Raw genomic sequence first — 20,032 nt, forward strand, 5'->3', positions numbered from 1 at the left:
AAACTACTACTTTTAAATCCAATCTCTAGTCTTTACTCTTGATTAATTGTGTGATATAAAAGAAAGAATACTGGAAGTAACCAGATTTTTATTCCCTACTAACTAGCTGAGGAAACCCTGGTTGCATAGTGGTTAAGCACTATGGCTGCAAACCAAAAAGCTGGCAGTTTGAATCCACCAGCGCCCCTTGGACACTCTATAGGGCAGTTCTACTCTGACCTATAGGGTCGCTGTGAGTCGGAATCAACTCAGTGGCAACCAGTTTGGTTTGGTTTTTATTAACTAGCTGTGCGACTTATAGAAAGTCATTCTCCCTCTATGGGTCTCAATTACCTAATCTACAAAATGAAGAGAATATGCAAGTTGATTTCCAAGGCCCCTTTCAACTCTGAAATCCTATAAGTCCAACAGTATCAAGAGAACAGATTTGTATGCCCAATTATAACACTAATATGTTATGATTATGTAATCGTTCCAGTTTCCTCATCTGTGTGCCAGAGCACACTGCCTGTCTCAAGACTTACCTGGATGAATTAATAGAACGTATTAGATTGAATATAAAAGTAATGTCTGAGGTTTGAGGGAGCTCTAGCTACATAAAAATGTATGTACTATTTGAAGGTGTGTAATTGAACTAAGGGTGGGAAAGTTTACAGCCATTCTGGAATGCTCATATCATAAATATTAAATATTAATATTTGTATGTAGTATTTATTGTTTTAAAAGCTCTTATTTGTAAAATGAACTTCAGCGTATCTTTGAAAGTTGGCAAGTATTGTCTTTGATACGTTTTGTGGTCTTCTAGCAGTGCACGGAGGGAAAGTGTTATTGTATTTGTCGTTTGAGTTTCGTATTCTAAAGCTTTCCCCTCTCTTCTTTCAGTACTTTAAGAAGGGTTTATACTCAGGGAAAATTATTGAACTTAAGGTAAATGGAAACAACTTCTTATCATCAAATCCATGCTCTAAACTGAATTCATACCCTGTATAGAATTACTCAGGAAATTTAACAGGTCCTAGAAAATAAATTATGAGGAATCTAATAACAAGTTTCCAACATAAATATTGTGATAGGATAAAAGAGCCGTTTCTCCCCATTTTGCCTGAGTTTTAGGGTTGTTGAGAAATATTACAGCCCTAGATAAGAACAAAATTTCCTGTTGCAACAATGATATCATTTTTTTCTAATCAATATTAGAAATGTGCATGAACTCAAAGAGCAGGCAAAAAAAAAAAACAACAAAACAAAGGATTAGTAATTGAGCCATGTTTTAAATAAAAATTCTTATGATTTAGTTTATTAATGTTAATAATAAGGGTTTCTTATTATCATTCACAACAACAATAATAACAAAATCAATGTTATTATTATTGCCAAACATAAACAATTGAGTAATACAGAGGAAATTCATTTAGAAAAAATAATCTCCTGGCCAATAACCATATGTCTTCATAATATTTTAATAAATGCCAATCTAAGATATTTTCATATAGTTCACACCCTGCTTCGATGAACCCCAAAAGGTATTTGTTCCAATTTTTTGTTTTCCAGAATTTTGTAGGGTCAAATGCTATTTTTTTTTAAATTGGCCTCAAAACAAAAGCTTCCAAGTCTTTATGTTGAAAATATTTTTTGTTATGGTAACTGTTATAATGAGAATTGATCTTCAGGTTTATTATATAATGTTTAATTTCAAAGCATAAACATCCAATTACTTACACTCCAAAAAACTTCCTCTCGTTTTCTTCAAATGAGGCGCACAAGGCATCAGCAGGCGGTCTCACCAACGGAGGTAAAGCTGGGTTATCATCTTTGTGTTTCAGGAAACACTCGTTTCTCTCAGGTTCTTGTTTCCCACAACACTCAGCAAATTCACCATATGTATCTTGATGAGCCGTAACTCTAGCACATAATTTATCTCCAAAGATAGTATGCTAAATGAAAGAAATATAAGACAGTACTTTATCTTCTTTACACTTAGACTCAAAACACAGTATAAAAGCTTTCATATATTGGGTGATACTTGATTAGGAAATCATATAAATAATCCACACCTTCACCCCCAGCCCCTTCCTCGGTTTAGAAAGTTCAATTTAATTTAATTAAAAAAAAATTTGCTAAATAAGAAATGGTCCTTCCTCCCAGAGAAGTGTATACACAGATTGAGTGGTGAGAGAAAGGTAAACCTCTCCTTGTATTGAACACCTATTTGGAAATACCAAAAGTTCAAAGTTTTCAAAATGACTGAGCACTTTCCTTTCTCATTGTATGTAAAAATATGAATAGCCCTAAACGGAGGAATATATAGCTGTACTGTTATTTCACCCAGGTAACAAAATAAGCACAGAAATCAGCCGAGTGCTTTCTTAAGATAAAAGCCATACATGTGTTTCTATCCTATAAGCCTCTATGAGAAGAAACAAAACATCAATTTAAAAAAAAAAAAGATTTTTAACACATGACAAATTTCCTTTTAAACACACTCCAACTTTTGTGTGTAGTCTCAATAAAGAAACGTTTAAAAAGTCGTGGGTATAGTTAGAACATCTCTGTCATTGAAATAACAATGGCTTAGCAATCTGTACCCATTTTTGCTTACAAATGTACTTTTAATCTAGTCATTTAATAATGATTGGAAAAACCAAAAGAACATATTTTCCTTTTTAAAAGCTCGAGATTACTTAAAAAAAGAAATCTTCAAAATCAGTGTACTTACAAGTGAATCGCCACAATGTTCAGCTGACTCGTCAGCAGCACATGTTTTTGCCAAGTCAGTCACTGCAGTCACTGATTGTACATGCTCGTCATATGGGGACTTCTGGAGATACTGAGCAAAGGAAATCAGCAACCTGAAACAAAGGACATAGAAAGCACATGTGTACCATAAAAAACTCCAATATAAAGCAGGCTGCTATGCTCGAGGGCAAATCATGTATCTGTATGTAGTCTATATTTTATACTGCTTTCTCCCCATCAGGTATTATCTGAGGCCTAACCAGGCATACGTGACTTTCTAGGTATAGAGGATGTGTGTTTCCACCATGTTTAAGCATACGTTTGCACACACCAGTAGATGCACACCCATAGAGTAAGCAAGCAAATTGTATCCTAAATAGCTTTCCTTGTCAAGACTAGGGATTTACACTGACTCTGAATTATTTAACACAGTAAACAAAACCACACGCACATCTCATTTAATCAGACTGTAAGATGATATCAGCCTTTAAAAATAACCCATTTCTCATTTTTTACTAGCTTTAAAAAAAAGGTAAAAGTGCTCCCCTGAGAAACCACAGGATTATTTGCTACACAAAGCGGGTTTAGAAACTGAGTTACCAAAGGAACCATATATTAAAGTCCTTTCCGTCATGCAGGTTATATAAGAATTTCAAAGCTGCACTGTCCAATACAGTACCAAGAGCCACATATGGCTATTTAAATTTAAATGTAAATTCAGTAAAATTTAAATTTTCATTCCTTTGTTGCACTTCCCACATTTAAAGTGCTCAATAGCCGCACGTGGCCAATGGCTACCATAGTGGACAGCACTTATATAGAACATTTCCATCAATATAGACCCAGATGACAGGGATGTATTAAAACTTCAGAGTTATAATCAATGCTATTAAGCCCGTAATCCATTGCCATCAAGTCGATTCCAACTTATATTAAAAATTAAAAAAAAAAAAAAAAATAGCAACGTTAAATTTGATTCTTCAATATTTTAACTTACAGGCCTTTAAAAAGATCTTCTCCCAAATCTTTGTACCGATGAGCAATCTCACTCTTGTCTAGGGGGGAGAAGGAAAAATAATAAATAAATAACGCACACAAAGGATTTGTTTAAACATTGAATAAAACAATAGGTTATGATGCCACTTCTTATGTTTCCTTCCATTTGACTTAGGTTATTTGTTTGCTCCAAAAGATTGGGCTCTTTCCCTCTAGAAAATCTTAGGATGCTGGTGAACTTTTTCTTTTGCATTTAAACCCAATAATTATTCAGCCAGGAATTATATTATTTGAAAAATCATTAAATTTCTATAGTTCTATATTCAAACTTGGATAAGCGCTAATGCTCTCATAGTATCTGTTAACAGCTACTGAGAGGGTCGTCTGAAATGGAAATAAATATAAATTCAAGTTTTATTTATAAGATTAACAACACAGGTTTTGATTTTTATAAAGCATGGCACAGTGGGAATTTAGAGTTATGAATTCTATCTCCAACTTTATTCTGTAGAGTTTAAGTTTAAATGCCTAAAGTTTCTACATATGCAAAAGAAAATTACAATTATTAAACAATTCTCATCACTTTTGTCATTTGAATGTTAGACATATATTAATAACTTCCTATAGGTTCATAAACGCGAAATATCATCACAGTCTACAAATAAATGCTAAAGGAAATCCTAATTCTTTAAAGATGCAGGGTTTACTAAAACTTCATTTTATTAGGAAAATAAAATAAAAGTTGAATAATAGAAAAGTAAAATTCTTACATGCTTCTCGACGAAACACACCCCTGGAATAAGCGGAGCTGAAGAGAAAGGAAAGGGAAATAAAGATTACCCACTTCATTGTGCTGAAGACTTGTGGGAGTTATAGTAGAGAAAAGGTAGGAGGAATAGAGGGAAATTTGCACTAATATACCTCTCTAACCAATAATTGTAGATTATTAACTAGACTTATCTTTTATTTCATTGGTTCCCAAGTGATTACAAAATTCATAATATCCTTGCCAAAGAATTGTTTAACTGAATCCGTTGCATATGTTTGCCATCTGGAACTGTTTTCTCCATAAGACCTTGTCAATTCATTAAAGTTATGTAAAATGTCTTATCAAATTTTAGATAAGAGTTTAAACGATTTGTACCTATTATTCATTACTATGTTTTTGTTTGTTTTTAATCTTTGATTCTGCGTTTGAACATTTTGGTTTTCAACATTTGCAAATATGTGACCAAACCAATGAATTAGCTTGAAAATAAGACACACCCAAAGAGCTATGTTCTGATTATATTACTGATTCCAAGTTTGTTTTTATCCTTCAGTAATGAGTTAAAAAAAAAAAAAAACACATGTTTACACAATACAGATACACACACACATTAGAAGGCATCCATGTCTTTTTCATTTTTTTGAAACTTCCATCTGAAAAGGCTGCTGTTGCCTCCAATGCAAACTAAAAGAAAAGCCAGAACCACAGGAACAACTGAAATAGGTGTACCTAAGCTTCATGTTTGCATCCAGGCTCTGACCCATACGTGATTTAGGCTCTGCCATAGGACACTTAGGTCCACTATGGGCATCCCTCATGAAATTTTCAGTTAAGGAGACATGAGGAGAAAATGGAAATGACAGTAATGATGACCTTTGCCATCATAATACACTCAAGGACAGGTTGAACCCTGATTACACCTCCTCTAGAGGTTGCAGGGTTCAGGAGAGGTTGCAAGAAACGTAGACTTTCTCCACTAGAATTCTTCCCATCCCAGTTTCACACTTTTATCCTTTCTCCCTTAATAGGTAGAAACATCTGATGCCTCTTTTTTAATGTAACTCTAAATCTCAAAATAAATTTAACGTTATAATTAAAAGCAAAACTAGGACAATTTTTTTTTTTAATTTTTTTCGTACTTCCTTCCCTATTCTTATCCCGAAAGAATCTGATCTACGCTGAAAGGCTATCCGCCATCTGTCCTTTTGCTCTAAAGGTGAAGAACCACTGATCTCAACCACTAGGAATATTGACTTTCTTTGATACCACAGAAGGATAATTAGTATCAAATCAATCATTTCACTTAATTAAATAGCCCAAGTCAATCAAAGCTGCCAGTCCAATTCCCCCATGGCGCGTATAAGCACAGAGGCTAATAAATGCTCAACCAAAAAAAAAAAAAAAACAGACCATTTGCCATCAGGATGATTCTGACTAATGATGACCCGATTTATTGCAGAGAATTTCAAAGGAGGCATTATTTTTCATATTCAGTATTATGATGAAAGAAACGTATTTTCTATGAGCTTATTTTCTTTTCTTTCACTTTCAGGTTATGAGTACTCATTAAATAATCAAGCACAGAAAAGAAGACAGATAGATAATAGATTTTTTTTTTTTAGATAGCTAAAGGGAGTCCTGAATAATGGTGTCAGACTTACCTTTCAGGCCACAGATAAACAAAAATAAAAGAATATGGAATTATTTCTATTGGAGAAATTCATTTAAAAAAAACCCAGAAAACCCATATTGGAAAAGAAAAAAGGAGGCTAATCTTTCTAAATAGAGAAAATAATTCTCAGATAAATTAACATCAACTTTTAACCTCCTAGAAAGAGTGGGCACCATTTATTTCAAGATAGTGGCCAACTCTAGCCTGTTCCTTGCACAAGTCCCTGTGGAAGACCAAATCAAACATGGAATCCTTACCGTTGAATATAATTGTACTACTAATTCACAAATTCAGGCCTTTGCCAGTCACGCATATATTTTTTCACTTAATAAATTGAAAGAATAATATTAGTTTCTCCATCTATGCACTGCAATATCATATAGTAACATAATTGTAAATGCAAAGAAAATTTTTTTAATCCAAATTTATCATGACCAAATAGGAACTTAGGATTCATTTTCCTATTATCAACAGTACCAAAAGTTGGTACTTTGACCATATTCTGACAAAGTGCTTAGCCTGATTGATCAAGAAAAATAGCAAAGGCACAAATATGAAATATTAGGAATGGAAAAAGGAAATAAATACACAATTGAGATTTTAAAAATAAAAAGAGAATGATATAAACAACTTCATGCTGATAACTTGGAAAACTTTGAAAAAAAAGAATTGATTTTCCTATATTTAATGAAGCTTCCATTATCCTTTTAGGTAGGACCTAAAAGAATTTTTCCTTACAATACCCATAAGATGTTCTACATGTTATATATCCCTATGAAAGTTTGGTAGGTAGTTGAGAAATTAAAATATTTAATTCTTAACACTCAATCTACATGCTTAAAATCCATCTTAATTAAGAAACACTTGATCATTTGCATTTTATAGATTTCCAAATAAGTATTCCTACATTTTTCTGTGGAAACTTCTGGTATTAATTCTGCATGTGCATTGTATACTGAGAGGAATAAAACCACACAATTGTTGATCACTTCTCAATATCTGTTCTTCAAACTTTTAAATTCTATATTTAGTCACTCATCAAAGGGCTCTGGCAGAAGGGTAAATGAAATATTTAAACTAAGGGTTACAAATATGGTTTAGAGAATTTCTTATCTAAGTAAATAGAAAAGTAGCTCCAGGGTTGAACAACTGATTATTATAATTGATGTCAATAAGTTATACACCTGTAAGAAGTTGAATTGGCAAAAGTCGTATGATGGATATATTTACAACAGTGACAAAAAAAAAGTCACTGAGGCTGCTTATGTACAACAAAAAACCTAATGGGATTTGGTTCCTTGGTTTGGAGGTTTAGAATCATGGTTTCATAGGACATCCCAGTTAATTGGCCTAGTAATGTATTTAGTGCTTCTGTTCTACCTCCTATTTCTATGCATAGTGCCTGGGGTCTTAAAAGCTTGCAAGTGGCCATCTAAGACACAACAGTTGTTCTCTATTTACCTGGAACAACAGAGGAAGAAGAGTCATGAATAGGAGGAGAATATGGAATGTATGACTAATTGCCGTGAGACCAGAAGAACTAGATGGTGCCTGGCTATTATTAATGAACGTTTGGATCAAGAGTCTATAGCAGAATCCTGATCAAAAGGGGGAAAATGCAGAACAGCATTTCAAACTCTCATGGACTCCAGACTTTCTGGAGCCAAGGAGGCTGGATGAACCCCTGAAAACTATTGCCCTGACATAGCCTTTAAACTTTAAACTAAAAATATTCCCTGAGGTCTTCTTAAAACCAAACAATAGTTTAGCTTAACTAGTAAAAAACATCTGCCTTGAGCATTATGCTCTTTTAATAACTGTATGGGATCAAATTGACGACAGAAACTAGAAAGATTAGATAGGAAACTTAGCGGTCAGTTAGTTTATGTTAATGAGGGAGTGACAACTCAGGAAAAGAGGGAGAGAATGGTTGCACAACTCAAAAAATGTAATCAGTGTCACTAAATAATACTTGTAGAAACTGTTGAATTGGGTTATGTTTCGCTGTGTATATTCTCAACAACAACATAAATAAAATTTTAAAAAGTAGCTTCAATGATTCTTAAAGTTTTCTCACTTTTGTGAAAGAAGTTTAAAAAGGGAGTAGTAAAGAAAATTCCTTTATATAGAAATAATAAAAGTGTACTGCTCATTTAGAATGGGGCCCTGGTAGTGCTGCGGTTAAGAGCTTGGCTGCTAACCACAAAGGTCGGCAGTTTGAATCCACCAACTACTCTTTGGAAACCCTATGGGCAATTCAACTCTGTCTATAGGGTCGCTAGGAAACCCAAAATGTCCGCAGTTCAAGTCCACCAGGAGCTCTCTTGGAAACTCTATGGGCCAGCTCTACTCTGTCCTATAGGGTCGCTATGAGTCAGAATCGACTCAACGTCAGTGGGTTTGGTTTGATTTATAGGGTCACTATGGAAACCCTGGTAGCATAGTGGTTAAGATTTAGGGCTGCTAACCAAAAAGGTCAGCAGTTGGAATCCACCAGGCATTCCTTGGAAACTCTATGGGGCAGTTCTACTCTGTCCTATAGGGTCGCTATGAGTCAGAATCGACTGGACGGCAACGGGTTTATGAGTCGGAATAGACTGGATGGCATTTAAAAGAGAAAAAAAAAAAAAGGTCTCAACTGAAATGTAAATATAACTGGGAATTAAACCTGAGCAATTTGTCCTTCCTTTTACATTCATTTTGAGACAATTTTGAAGCAGATGAAACATCTCTTTGGACCACTTTCCCTCCTTTGATGTCCCGATAACCAGAACCTTAAACCTGTGCTTTCTGACCAAAGTTTATTAGTAATTACCAGGCGTGGAAGGGAGGAGAGAAGGGGAGTCATTGTTTAGGAAGCACTGAGTTTCTGCTTATGGTGATGGGAAATTTGGCAATGGATATTGGTGATGGTTGCACAACACGATTAATGTAAGTGATTTATGGTACACGTGAAAAATGTTAAATTGGCAAACTTTGTATTATATACATTTTTACAATAGTAAAAAATAAAAAGCCATGCTCTCTTGTGCCCCGAATTCTTGAAGCATCTCACCAAGTCGTTCAAACCAGGCTTGTTCTCCACTGGACAGTCTTCTTTGGTACAAGTGTTATGCTGCGTCCCTCTATGATAGATAGATTTCTGGGTCAGGCAAATCTTTTTTTAGCACTCTTCCTATTTGACTATGGACATATGCATACCTTACCTATGATGAAGGGCCTGGACTGTTTTCTAAAAAGTACAGAAGGGCAGAAAAGTGAAAGAACATTAAACATGAAACCAACCAACTGAAACGTAGTAAGCAATTTCTTATTCACGTGTGAAGACACATTTCTTCATTAAAGTGTAAGACATTTAGTTGCCCAAAATGTATAAACTTCATAGGCATTTTCTGATGAAAATAATATATTGTTATTCAATTCAGATACCAGTAGTCCCCTCATCTCTCTCCATAAATCATTTCTCCAAAATACATACTGAATTAATGGTTTTTTTGACAAATACAGAATTAATGAGGAATAGTAATTAACAAGAAATATTGAATTTGCTGAAGATTTCCTAAGGGACAAGGAGGGGAGAGTTTAAATCTCAAGGAGCACACTAGATCCCCATCTTTGCTTGTCTCATATCTTAAGTTTCTCTCCCTCCCAAGTTCCCATGGCAGGGAGGGTCTCCTTCTTCTGTCTTTTCCTCATATTCTCCTGGGGTTCTTGAATCTATGTCTACCGTCTCTCAGGCTTCCTAAACATTTACTTCAAATTTCTCAATCTTTTTTTTAACTCAGCTCAGTGTCAGCTTCTCGAAATTTGCACACACAGAGATAAGGATAGAGATAGAGATAAAGATAGAGATGGAGCATAGGGAGTAAGATAGAGAGATAGATACAAAACCAGTTGCCTTGGAGTTGGCTCCGACTCTTAGTGACTCCATGTGCGTCAGGGTAGAACTGTGCTCCATAGGCTTTTCAAGGACTGACTTTTTGGAAGCAGATCACTGTGCCTTTTTTTCACATCGCTTCTGGGAGAACTTTAACTTCTAACCTCTCAGCAGCTGAACACGTTTTACCATTTGCACCACCTAGGGACTCCAGATAAAGATATGGCTATGGATACAGACATAGAGACAGAGACAGAAACACAGACACAGATAGACACAGACACAGACACAGACACAGACACAGACACAGACACAGACACAGACACAGACACAGACACAGACACAGACACAGACACAGACACAGATATAGATATAGACAGGAAGTGCTGGTGGCATAGTGGTTAAGTGCTATGGCTGCTAACCAAAGGGTCGGCAGTTCGAATCTGCCAGGCACTCCTTGGAAACTCTATGGGGCAGTTCTACTCTGTTCTATATGGCCGCTATGAGTCTGAATCAACTCTATGGCACTGGGTTTGGTTTTTTGGTTTGGTATAGATATAGATAGAGACAGAGACAGAGATAGAGATAGATACATAAGTCCGTACCAAAGAGGTCGAGTTGAATTAAATTATCTTTAAGGACAGTTTAACCTTCAACATTAAGTGGTTCCATGCTTCTAATGTGACAGTCTTAGAGAATGAGAAAGAGACTGACTGGAACTAATATCAAGTTAAGGAGTTGGGATCCAAGTTTGAGAGCGTGTTCATTCCTGAGTTGTACAATGACTCCTTGGGCATTACTCTGCATCTAATTTAGCTTAATGTTTTTAAGAAATGAGAGTGTCCTTTAAACTTGTCTAAACTATTTAAATAAAATGACAGTTTCCCATATCCTTTTATCAAGTTTTTCTAAACCAAGAAAAAAAAATAGTTAATGCCTGCAATCCATGCTTTCAAAAAAAAAAGCCAAACCCGTTGCCATCGAGTCGATTCCGACTCATAGCGACCCTATAGGGCAGAGTAGAACTGCCCCAAAGGGTTTCCAAGGAGCTGCTGGTAGATTCAAACTGCCTACTATTTGATTAGCAGCCAATCGCTTAACCAGGTTCATCCACCCCCTTACTGTAAGTTAACATCAAATAGAATCTGTATGTAAATACATAAATTGAAAATAATGCTGGTATCATCTTTCTCAGAGTGATAGCTAGAGATGGAAATCAAACAGAAATGAATGCACTGCTGAGAGTTTAATAGTGCTTAGTCTATTCGTATTACTTATTTTTCCTAAATGGAATTCAACAGACTAAAAGAAAAAGTTTAATTTAAAGGTACAAAATTGAACTTTTTAATCTCCTGTGAAACAACAAAGGTTGCAAAGCTAGAATACTCCTATTTTGGAACTTAGGTGGATCAAATTTAGAATGTTTTCAGTAAAGGGAAAAATGTTTTTCTCCTTAATGTCTTCTAAAGCTTCAAATTTATAGGTGTTTTGTAATCTCCCCATGTCAGACCTGAGCTAAAATTTCACCAGCCTGCCATCCAGCTGAGCTTGGGAATTTAAGTCTTGGAATTCTCCTGTTTTTCAAGCAGCTACGAATGGCCTAACATCAAGAAATGGAATATTTGTTTCAAAGAAAGTTTTAACTTTGATGAAAAACATCAAATAAATAATTGGCCTAATTTTTTTTTTAAGGGAAAACTATCTCTAGTCTAATTACAATAAATTTTCAAATGTAAATGTCTTTGAAATGATTTTTAAATAATAGTGAGTATGTAAGCACTCCAATTGCTGAAAATTAATTTTTAATTACACAGGCTTTGAAAAGAATACAATGATTTGATTATAATAAGAGTGATTTGAATGTTCTGTTTGCAAATATTTAATAATAATGTGTTGCAACAAAAATATGTGTCCAAATAGAATGAAGAACTAATTTCAGTAAAACGCATGGTGTTGACAATGGCACTATCTTTCCAAAAATGCTTCTAATTCACTGTTGTGGCATACCCAGTATATTTAACGCCAATAGCTTAAGTTATTAAATGAAATGCATGTAATTACTATTTCAATTCAATTTAAATTTTTATATTCACACTAGATATTTATTGATCTATCAGAATTACATAAGTTATCCTCTCAGCATTTAATGCCTTATAGGCAAATAACTATATTGACAAGTCCAAATTTCTCTCAGTAGTTACACTAAAACTTGGAAAAAATACACATCAGGAAATGATAGTATCTGAAAACAAACATTGCCCTGGCATCAACAAGCACAGCTATTTATTTAAGAACAGCAGCATTCTTGCTGACAGGGCACAATCCAGAAAAGAATGTTCCATACTTGTTTTAGGGAGCACCACTTAATCTTTCATTCATGCTTAAAGGTTTTTTTTCACTATGCACCCAGCATTTGCTAGGCCCTGGGGATACAGAAAATTAATAAAACACAGTCCCTGAGTTCAAGGAGTTCACAGTACAATAGGAGAAACAGCTAGAAAGGTAATTGTAATAAAACATTATAAGTTGTTCTGCATGTAGAATGCAAGGTAGTCTTGGGACAATAGAGAAGTAGCAGAGTGGAAGCTCTAAGTCCAAGGTGATGCCCTGCATAGATAAGACATATGGGCTCTAATCTCTTTAGCGACCTATGCAACAGCAACAGGCTGTAAAACTTCAAATTTGCCTGCTCTGGGTTCATTTTTGCTTATGAGGGAACTTTGCCTGGACAAATGGGATAAGTAGGCAGAGGACCGAGGAAAGAAGAAGAGGATACGCAATCTCTAAATTTTTGATAAAAGGCCAAAAAACAGAGAGCAAAGAGATAAGCCCCAATTAGAAGGTGACTAAACTTCCTGCAGGAGTTTTAGGAAAGAAAAGAAAGGCAGGTTGGCAGGCAAAAAAGAAAAGTAGAATTTGCAATTATTTCCATTTCCAAGCAAAGTTAAGGATGAGAAGGAGGTCATTTTAATATTAAAAGCCCTGAAGAAAGATCTCAATCTTTTAGAAAGCTACAAAACTTCTGTGGAGACATAGTTTAAGATGACTGACAAAGTTGGTAGATCCCCCCAAAAACAAACCCATTGCCGTCGAATAGATTCTGACTCAGAGCAACCCTATAGGACAGAGTGGAAACCTTCATAGGGTTTCCAAGGAGTGGCTGATGGATTCGAATTGCCGGCCTTTTGATTAGAAGCCAAGCTTTTAACCACTGCTCCACCAGGGCTTCGAAGTTGGTAGACCACAGGAATATTCAGTGATGAAACAGGTGTTCTTCTTTCAAACAGTAGGTACTTACTTAGCAATACCATGTGCCTGGGAATCTGAAAGAATTTTTCTGGGGATGGGACATTTGAGCTGAGATATTCTAAATGGGCGTGAGTAATGAGAAAAAAATAATAATGTTCCACGCAGAGGGAACATCATATGTAAATACTTGAGGCAAGAAAGAAAACAGAGATCCGCAAGACACAGAATCAGGGGAACGCACAGTGTGAGACATGACACAAGAGTAGGAGATGGCTTTGCATGTCATCTTACGTACAGTAAGAAGTGAGTCTTTATTCTAAAACTAATGAGATGTTGAATGATTTTATTAGCTCAGTGATATGATTTGATTTATGTTTCAGAAAGGCTACTCTGGCTGCATTGTGGGGAAGAGACTGAAGATGGCAAGAGTGTAGGAAGACCAGTCAGGAGACTAATGTAATAGTCTAGGTAACAGATGATGAGAGTTTGAGCTATGGCAATGGTGTAGAAACAGAGAAAAGTGGATGGATTCGAGAGTTATTTAGGAGCATTACTAGCTTTAGACCCAAGAGACAGGAAACCCATGTGTGTCAGTGTAGAGCAGCACTCCCCGTTCCTAAAATCGATGTTTTAGAAAGCCCCCTCTGTCCTCCTCTAACCATGCTTTGCCATGCAGGACAAAGAGTGTGTAAAGAAAAGGGCCCACCAGAGCCTGTCTTCCTCCTCTCCTAGGCCATAATTCAGATACTCTTATGCTGGAATTCCCTGTGCAAACAGCCCTGAGCCTCTTCCAGGCCTGAGAGGGTCTCTTCCCTGGCTACGCCCCCTCTCATCACAGGCAGACCATGACACAGATGTATTTACCCCCAGGCAAAGAGACAGCTGTTTGGATGGGGTGTGGACAGTTGAGACACAAGGAGTGGAGTTTCCACATGCACATAAAATGAGGCCCCCTTACAATGCAGGAGAAGTCTCTAGGTGTTGCAAATGATTAACATGCTCAGCTCTAATTGAAATGTTGGAGGTTCAAGTCTACCCAGAGGAACCTTGGAAGAAAGGCCTGGCAATCTACTTCCAAAAAATCATCCTTTGAAAATCCTATGGAGCACAGTTCTACTCTGAGACACATGGGGTCACCACAAGTAAGAATCTACCCAGTGGCCCCTGGTTTCATAGCGGAGGAAGAAGTTGGGCGTAGGCAAAATAGAGAGGCAGGCCAGGGGTGGGGGCTAGTTCTTGCCAGCACCAAGGAGATAAAATTAGCAAAACTTGATGGATTAAAAATGGGTGATAAGGAAAATAGAGGTGTCATGACGATTTCTAGCTTTCTGCTATGCACAATTCAATGACTGTGGTACCACTTACTGGTCTAAGGAGCACCGAACAAGGACCAGAACCAAGAAGGCTAATCATTAGTGTTATTTGAATGAGTTGAATTTCAGGCAGCTTGAGACATCTCAGAGGCAATGTCAAGCAAGTAGTTATAAATAAAAATATATGGGTCTAAAGGTCAAAGGCAAGGTCTAAGCTTGGGATATTATTTGTGAGTCACCAAGCACTGCAGGATTGGGAAGAGAGTAGAGTGAGACAAGGAGAGGCCAAATGATGGAGTCTTGAGAAAGAGCAAAGATCAAAGAACAGGTGGCCAAAGAAGAGGGAAATAAAATCAGGATAATGTTATACTAGGGAAAACAGAGAAGAGAATATTTAAGGAGGAATAGGTTAAGACTTACAAATACTACTGACAGAAATTCTAAGGTGGGAATCGGAAAAAAAAAAAATCTACTGCATGGGGGTTACTATAGTAGAGCTGTTTCAGGAGAATGATGAGGCCAAAAACGAGACTGGGGTGGGTAGCGAAGTGACCGAAAGGTGGGGAATAAATGACTCCAATACAGATAACTCTTCCAAGAAATTTTGATGTAAAGGGAGACAGCTGATGAGGATTGAGGGTCAATGAAATTTTTTGTTTTGGTTTTTAAAGGAAGGCTTGTGAGCATTTAGAAGTCAGTGAGATGGATTCCATTGAGAGGCAGATATTAAGTACACCATAGAGAAGAGATGTTGATGAGTTCTTGAGAAGGCTGGAAGGGATAAGATCAAGAGTATAAGAGAAGGTAAGTAGAGGTGCAGCTAAACTAGAAAAATGGAAGGGAAGGAGAATAGGATGTGTATACACATAGGTTTATTTATTCAGTATCAGGAAGATAAAGGGTACTCATCTCATGACTTCTATTTGCTCTGTAAAGTAGAAGTTGGGGGTCACTTGCTAAGACTATAGGGCTTGGAGTTGAACATTTGAAGGAAATGCAAAAGATTGAAATAGTCATAAAGAATGGGAGAGTGCATTTAGAGGCTTACTGCCTTGGACTAAGTTAAAGAAAAGTTTGTGGCACTCATCTCCCTGTCCACCCCTTTCCTCTGTTCCATTCCACTGCCCTCTGCACACCTAAAACACCTGCCTTAGATGCCCCATCTGAACCACGCAACTCTTGGGTGTCCCAAGTCCCCCACTGTTGTCCTGCCTCTCAGCCTCCTTCCTGATGTACACTCCACGCCAAAACTCTCATTTCTTACTTGTGGGCAACTTCAGGTAAGATCAGCAATCTTACTAAACCAACTCTCCTAAATCTAAGACGTTCTCCTTATCCCGCTCTCCTAGTCTCCTCAACACTCCTTGTCTTCCACAAAACCACAACTAGCCTTTCTAGAAACAGAAGCATTTTAGAAGGGGCTGCTGCTGAATTCCTAGTAGATGGAATCTCAGACAGCTGATAAAGTGATAGAGCCACCTAAGTCAATATAATATAAGGAAAGAGAATTATGCCATGGTCGAAGAACAAATCTCACCACAAATGTCACTGTCCATTCCACTAGGACATAAGGTTAGTTGAACTTCTTTGTAAATAGCCATTAGGGCCTGAACTTTGATGCCTGAACTTTGGAGTTTCTATTTGGCTGTTCAAAAACTTATTTTTCTCACTTTCTTTTTTGGATCACTGAGGTCATTAGATCAGTATTGCCTTATAATCGAAATGGAACAGTTTATGTTCTACCATCCCACGATAGTAAGTTTCTTGAAGGTATAAACCATGTTAAATATATTTAACACCAGGTCCAGCACCTGACATGGATATAAAAGTCATTCAAAAATTTTATTGACTGCCAGTTTAATTTGACTGATTGAGAGGAACTGCACCCAAGTGGTAAATGACCATGAGCAAGCAACTTCCTCCCAGGTTTTTCTTTTCTTATAGGAATGCAGTCTAGGAATTAGGATAATTAAGGAGATAAAATGAAGGTAAACAAGTTAGTAGAAGCTGCCTGACTTCAGTCTTGGCCAACTGAAAAGGTAAAAACATTTTAGGCTCTGTTTAAATAGCCTAATGATATATCCCATTGGCCTAGCAGCCACATTCATTGCCCAGAATGTTAGTCAATACTTAGAATGTACAATATGGCTGGCACTTCTTTGCCCTCTCCACCCAAATCCAGGCCCCATGCCAATAGCGATTCCATTTATATTCTTTTTATTCAGTTCAGGTGAGTAAGCAAAGGGGATACTGGGGTAGTTTAAATATGAAATTCTTCCAATGACTCAACCACTCCGTGAAGCAAGGTCATTTGTTGTAGAGAAACTTGCTCATGGCTGCATACCACATGGATGTAGTTGCCTCTTCATCAGCCAGATTAAACTGACAGTCACAACAACCGAAACCAGTTCATTCAGAGGTTATTCTTTGTTCATTCTCACTATAAAACTGTCAGCATAATCCTGGGAAACATCAAATATGAATCATATCTGCAAAAATGGGGTGATCAGGGGATTGATAATATTCCTTTCCTCAAAAGGAAAAACCTGATGTAGTCAGACATTAACACAGATACCACTTTTTTTTAACTAAAACTTATGTATTTGTTAAAAAAAAAAGAATCATGTGATAAGATTCTATGCTACTTCCAATGTCATTTGTTATCTTCATCCTGGGGTATGTCTAATTTATTCATGTGTGGGAGGCTGCTCTGTAGCCATGGTCATCTAGGAAGAATTTCTGAATCTTGCAAACTTGAGCCTATTGCCTGATGCCATATGTTATAACTTCAAAATCTATCTTATTAGCCTTAACTTTTCTTGCACAAGTACTTATTATCAAAAACATCTACAACATAACTACTACTTTTAGGTATGTTGTATTTCTTAATGTCTTTAGCATGATTTTTCAAGCAGGGTCAGGAAATAAATTTGGTGCATCAATACCAGTATATTTTTATTGAAATAAAATGAATACAATATGACTGATCATAGTACATTTAATATCATAGGAGAATTATAATTTTGTTAAATTTTTGTTACATATGTATATATTAGACCATCATGTAAAAGGAATTCTTAATGGCCTTTAATGGCTCCCTATTACATTTTAAATAAATGTCAAGCTCCCTAACTTGTTATTTAAAATGTTTTGTAATCTGATTCCACTGGTTTATAATGTCCCTGTAAGCATAGACGCTATCATTCTCCATCACTGCACTATCCCCAGTGGGTAACACAGTGACCTAGCATATATGTGCCAGTAATGTTTGTTATTAATAATGGATGAGCAGATGAATAAATGAATTGAAGGAAGGAATGGTCTCTGTAGCATCTTTTATTTCTCTTTTACATATAAATTCCCCCACTAAGTCAGAAATACTCAATTTAATGTTTTGTACAGTCACCAGGTATAAAAACAAAACAAAAAACCCCACTGCCGTCAAGTCAATTCCGATTCACAGCAACCCTATAGGATTGAGTAGAATTGCCCCATAGGGTTTCCAAGGCTGTAAATTTTTACGGAAGCAGACTACCACATCTTTCTTCCATGGAGTAGCTGGTGGTTTGAACCATCAACCTTTTGGTTTGCAGCCAAGCACTTTAACCAGGGCACCACCATGAGTCAGAATCGACTCAACAGCAATGGTTTTGTTTTGTTTATAAAATACCATATTAGGTGAGGAGTCTGTGCAAGGAGCTATGAGGCCATCTAACACTTTCCCAACATGTCAAGTTCATTTTCACACCAAAGCCTTTGTTTATTGGATTGTCTGCGCCATGATGGCTTCTCCCTAAGGCTGCAAATGCTAACTAAAATCTCAAGTGTCTTTACTTTGGGTTAGACCTATATCAACTCTACTGAAGCACTGGATGTCAGGAGGAAATTGAAAGCAGGAGACTATGTTGATTTATCAAACATTCATAAAGTGCCTATAATGTGCCAGTTACTATTCCCATCAATGCTTGTTTAGGACTATTAGCCCATTTAACTCTCAGGACAACCTTTATGAGGGCAGTACAGTTATTTTCCTCATTTTACAGCTGAGGAAACTGAGGTTAGAGCAAAGTACTGAGATTAAGTAATTTGCCCAATGTCAACAGCTAATGAGCACCAGAGGCAAGGTTATGAGCTCTGGCAGTGTGTCTGGCCAGGGAGATCTATATAGATCTAATCAATGATGCTTTTCCAAAAAATTAGGTCAGTTATTCTCTGAAAGTCCCTCAAAACATTTATTCACAAAGCTATACCCATTGGCATTGGCAGTAGAAGCTTTTTGTTTTTACTTGGGTTTGGGCTACAGACACAGATATGAGGACGTGCCCTTTTTGTTTTGTGCTTTATTGTTCTCCTCCAGTAAAATCTCAAAGTGTCATAGAGGCCTTGCTTTGTATCTTACCTGGTAACAATCCCAGTGTCTATAGCAGCAAGAGGAAACCCTGTTGGCATAATGGTTAAGAGCTATGGCTGCTAACCAAAAGGTCAGCTGTTCAAATCCACCAGGTGCTCCTTGGAAATTGTATGGGGCAGTTCTACTCTGTCCTACAGGGGCACTATGAGTCGGAATTGACTTGAAGGCAATGGTTTTTCTTGGTTTATGGCTGTAAGATAGATAGTTGGGAGAGGGGGCCGTGCAAGCATAGAAGCAGGAGACAGGCACTGGTGACCACTTTGGGAATTATGCACTAAAGTACTTGTGCAAGTTTCACATTTCAAGTGGTCTGACGATAAAATAAAGCTAGAATTCACTATTTCACATTACTTTTATTCTATCTTTTCAGCTACAGCCAAACAAAGCTTTATTTTATAATAATTTAACTAATATTCTTTTCAATTATTGTTTTACCACTGCTAGAAGACATATAAAAAGAATATTCCTTTAAAACTCTAAAAACAAAGTCCTTCTAACACTTAAAACCCACCCAAAAGCCTGCTCTTCTTGAGATTAGGTTTGGATTTCTTTTCAGTTTACTTGTGCTGATGATTACCTGCCAAGCTAAGTAGGTTAGAAGAGAGAGCGGTGGAAACTGTTTGAAGACAAATGGTTGCTCAGATACAAAACTGCTGAATTAAGCAGAAACAGAGTGGACAGGAAGGATAAATACAAGTGCAAGCCCTGTGAAGGCAGCAACCAGAAAAACAAGACAGTCATGGTAATGAATATGCTCATTACTCAGTAATAATTATTAATTATTCAGTAATAATTATCTGGGGGCTTTCCTGGTAAGATATACAGCCACTCCATAGAACTTCTGCTGCACATTTTTATTTCTTTCTTATTCATTCATTTAGTTTATTCAGATTAATACTTCCCACATTTCTAGTATCTGTGTTAGATACTACACAAGTGCCACCAGTTGCCATCAAGTAGATTCCTACTCATGATGACCCCACGTGTGTCAGAGTAGAACTGTGCTTCA

At 36.6% G+C, this 20,032-nt stretch overlaps 1 protein-coding gene across 2 annotated transcripts in view; it reads right to left on the minus strand.

Moving 5' to 3' along the window:
- ALB (albumin) overlaps positions 1-20,032 on the minus strand; it is a 103,959-nt gene that overhangs the window by 13,146 nt on the left and 70,781 nt on the right. Inside the window, exons 2-5 of one of the 2 annotated variants that reach the window (XM_049886039.1) lie at positions 4,503-4,540; positions 3,734-3,791; positions 2,717-2,849; positions 1,720-1,934 (exon numbers count right to left, since the gene is read on the minus strand). In XM_049886039.1, the coding sequence (XP_049741996.1) occupies positions 1,720-1,934; positions 2,717-2,849; positions 3,734-3,791; positions 4,503-4,540 (444 nt within the window). Of the gene's footprint in view, positions 1-1,719; positions 1,935-2,716; positions 2,850-3,733; positions 3,792-4,502; positions 4,694-20,032 lie in introns of those variants that run through there. The other variant, XM_049886040.1, reaches the window with a different exon arrangement.

The sequence above is a fragment of the Elephas maximus genome, chromosome 5, assembly GCF_024166365.1.
Source record: "Elephas maximus indicus isolate mEleMax1 chromosome 5, mEleMax1 primary haplotype, whole genome shotgun sequence".
Lineage (NCBI taxonomy): Eukaryota > Metazoa > Chordata > Mammalia > Proboscidea > Elephantidae > Elephas > Elephas maximus.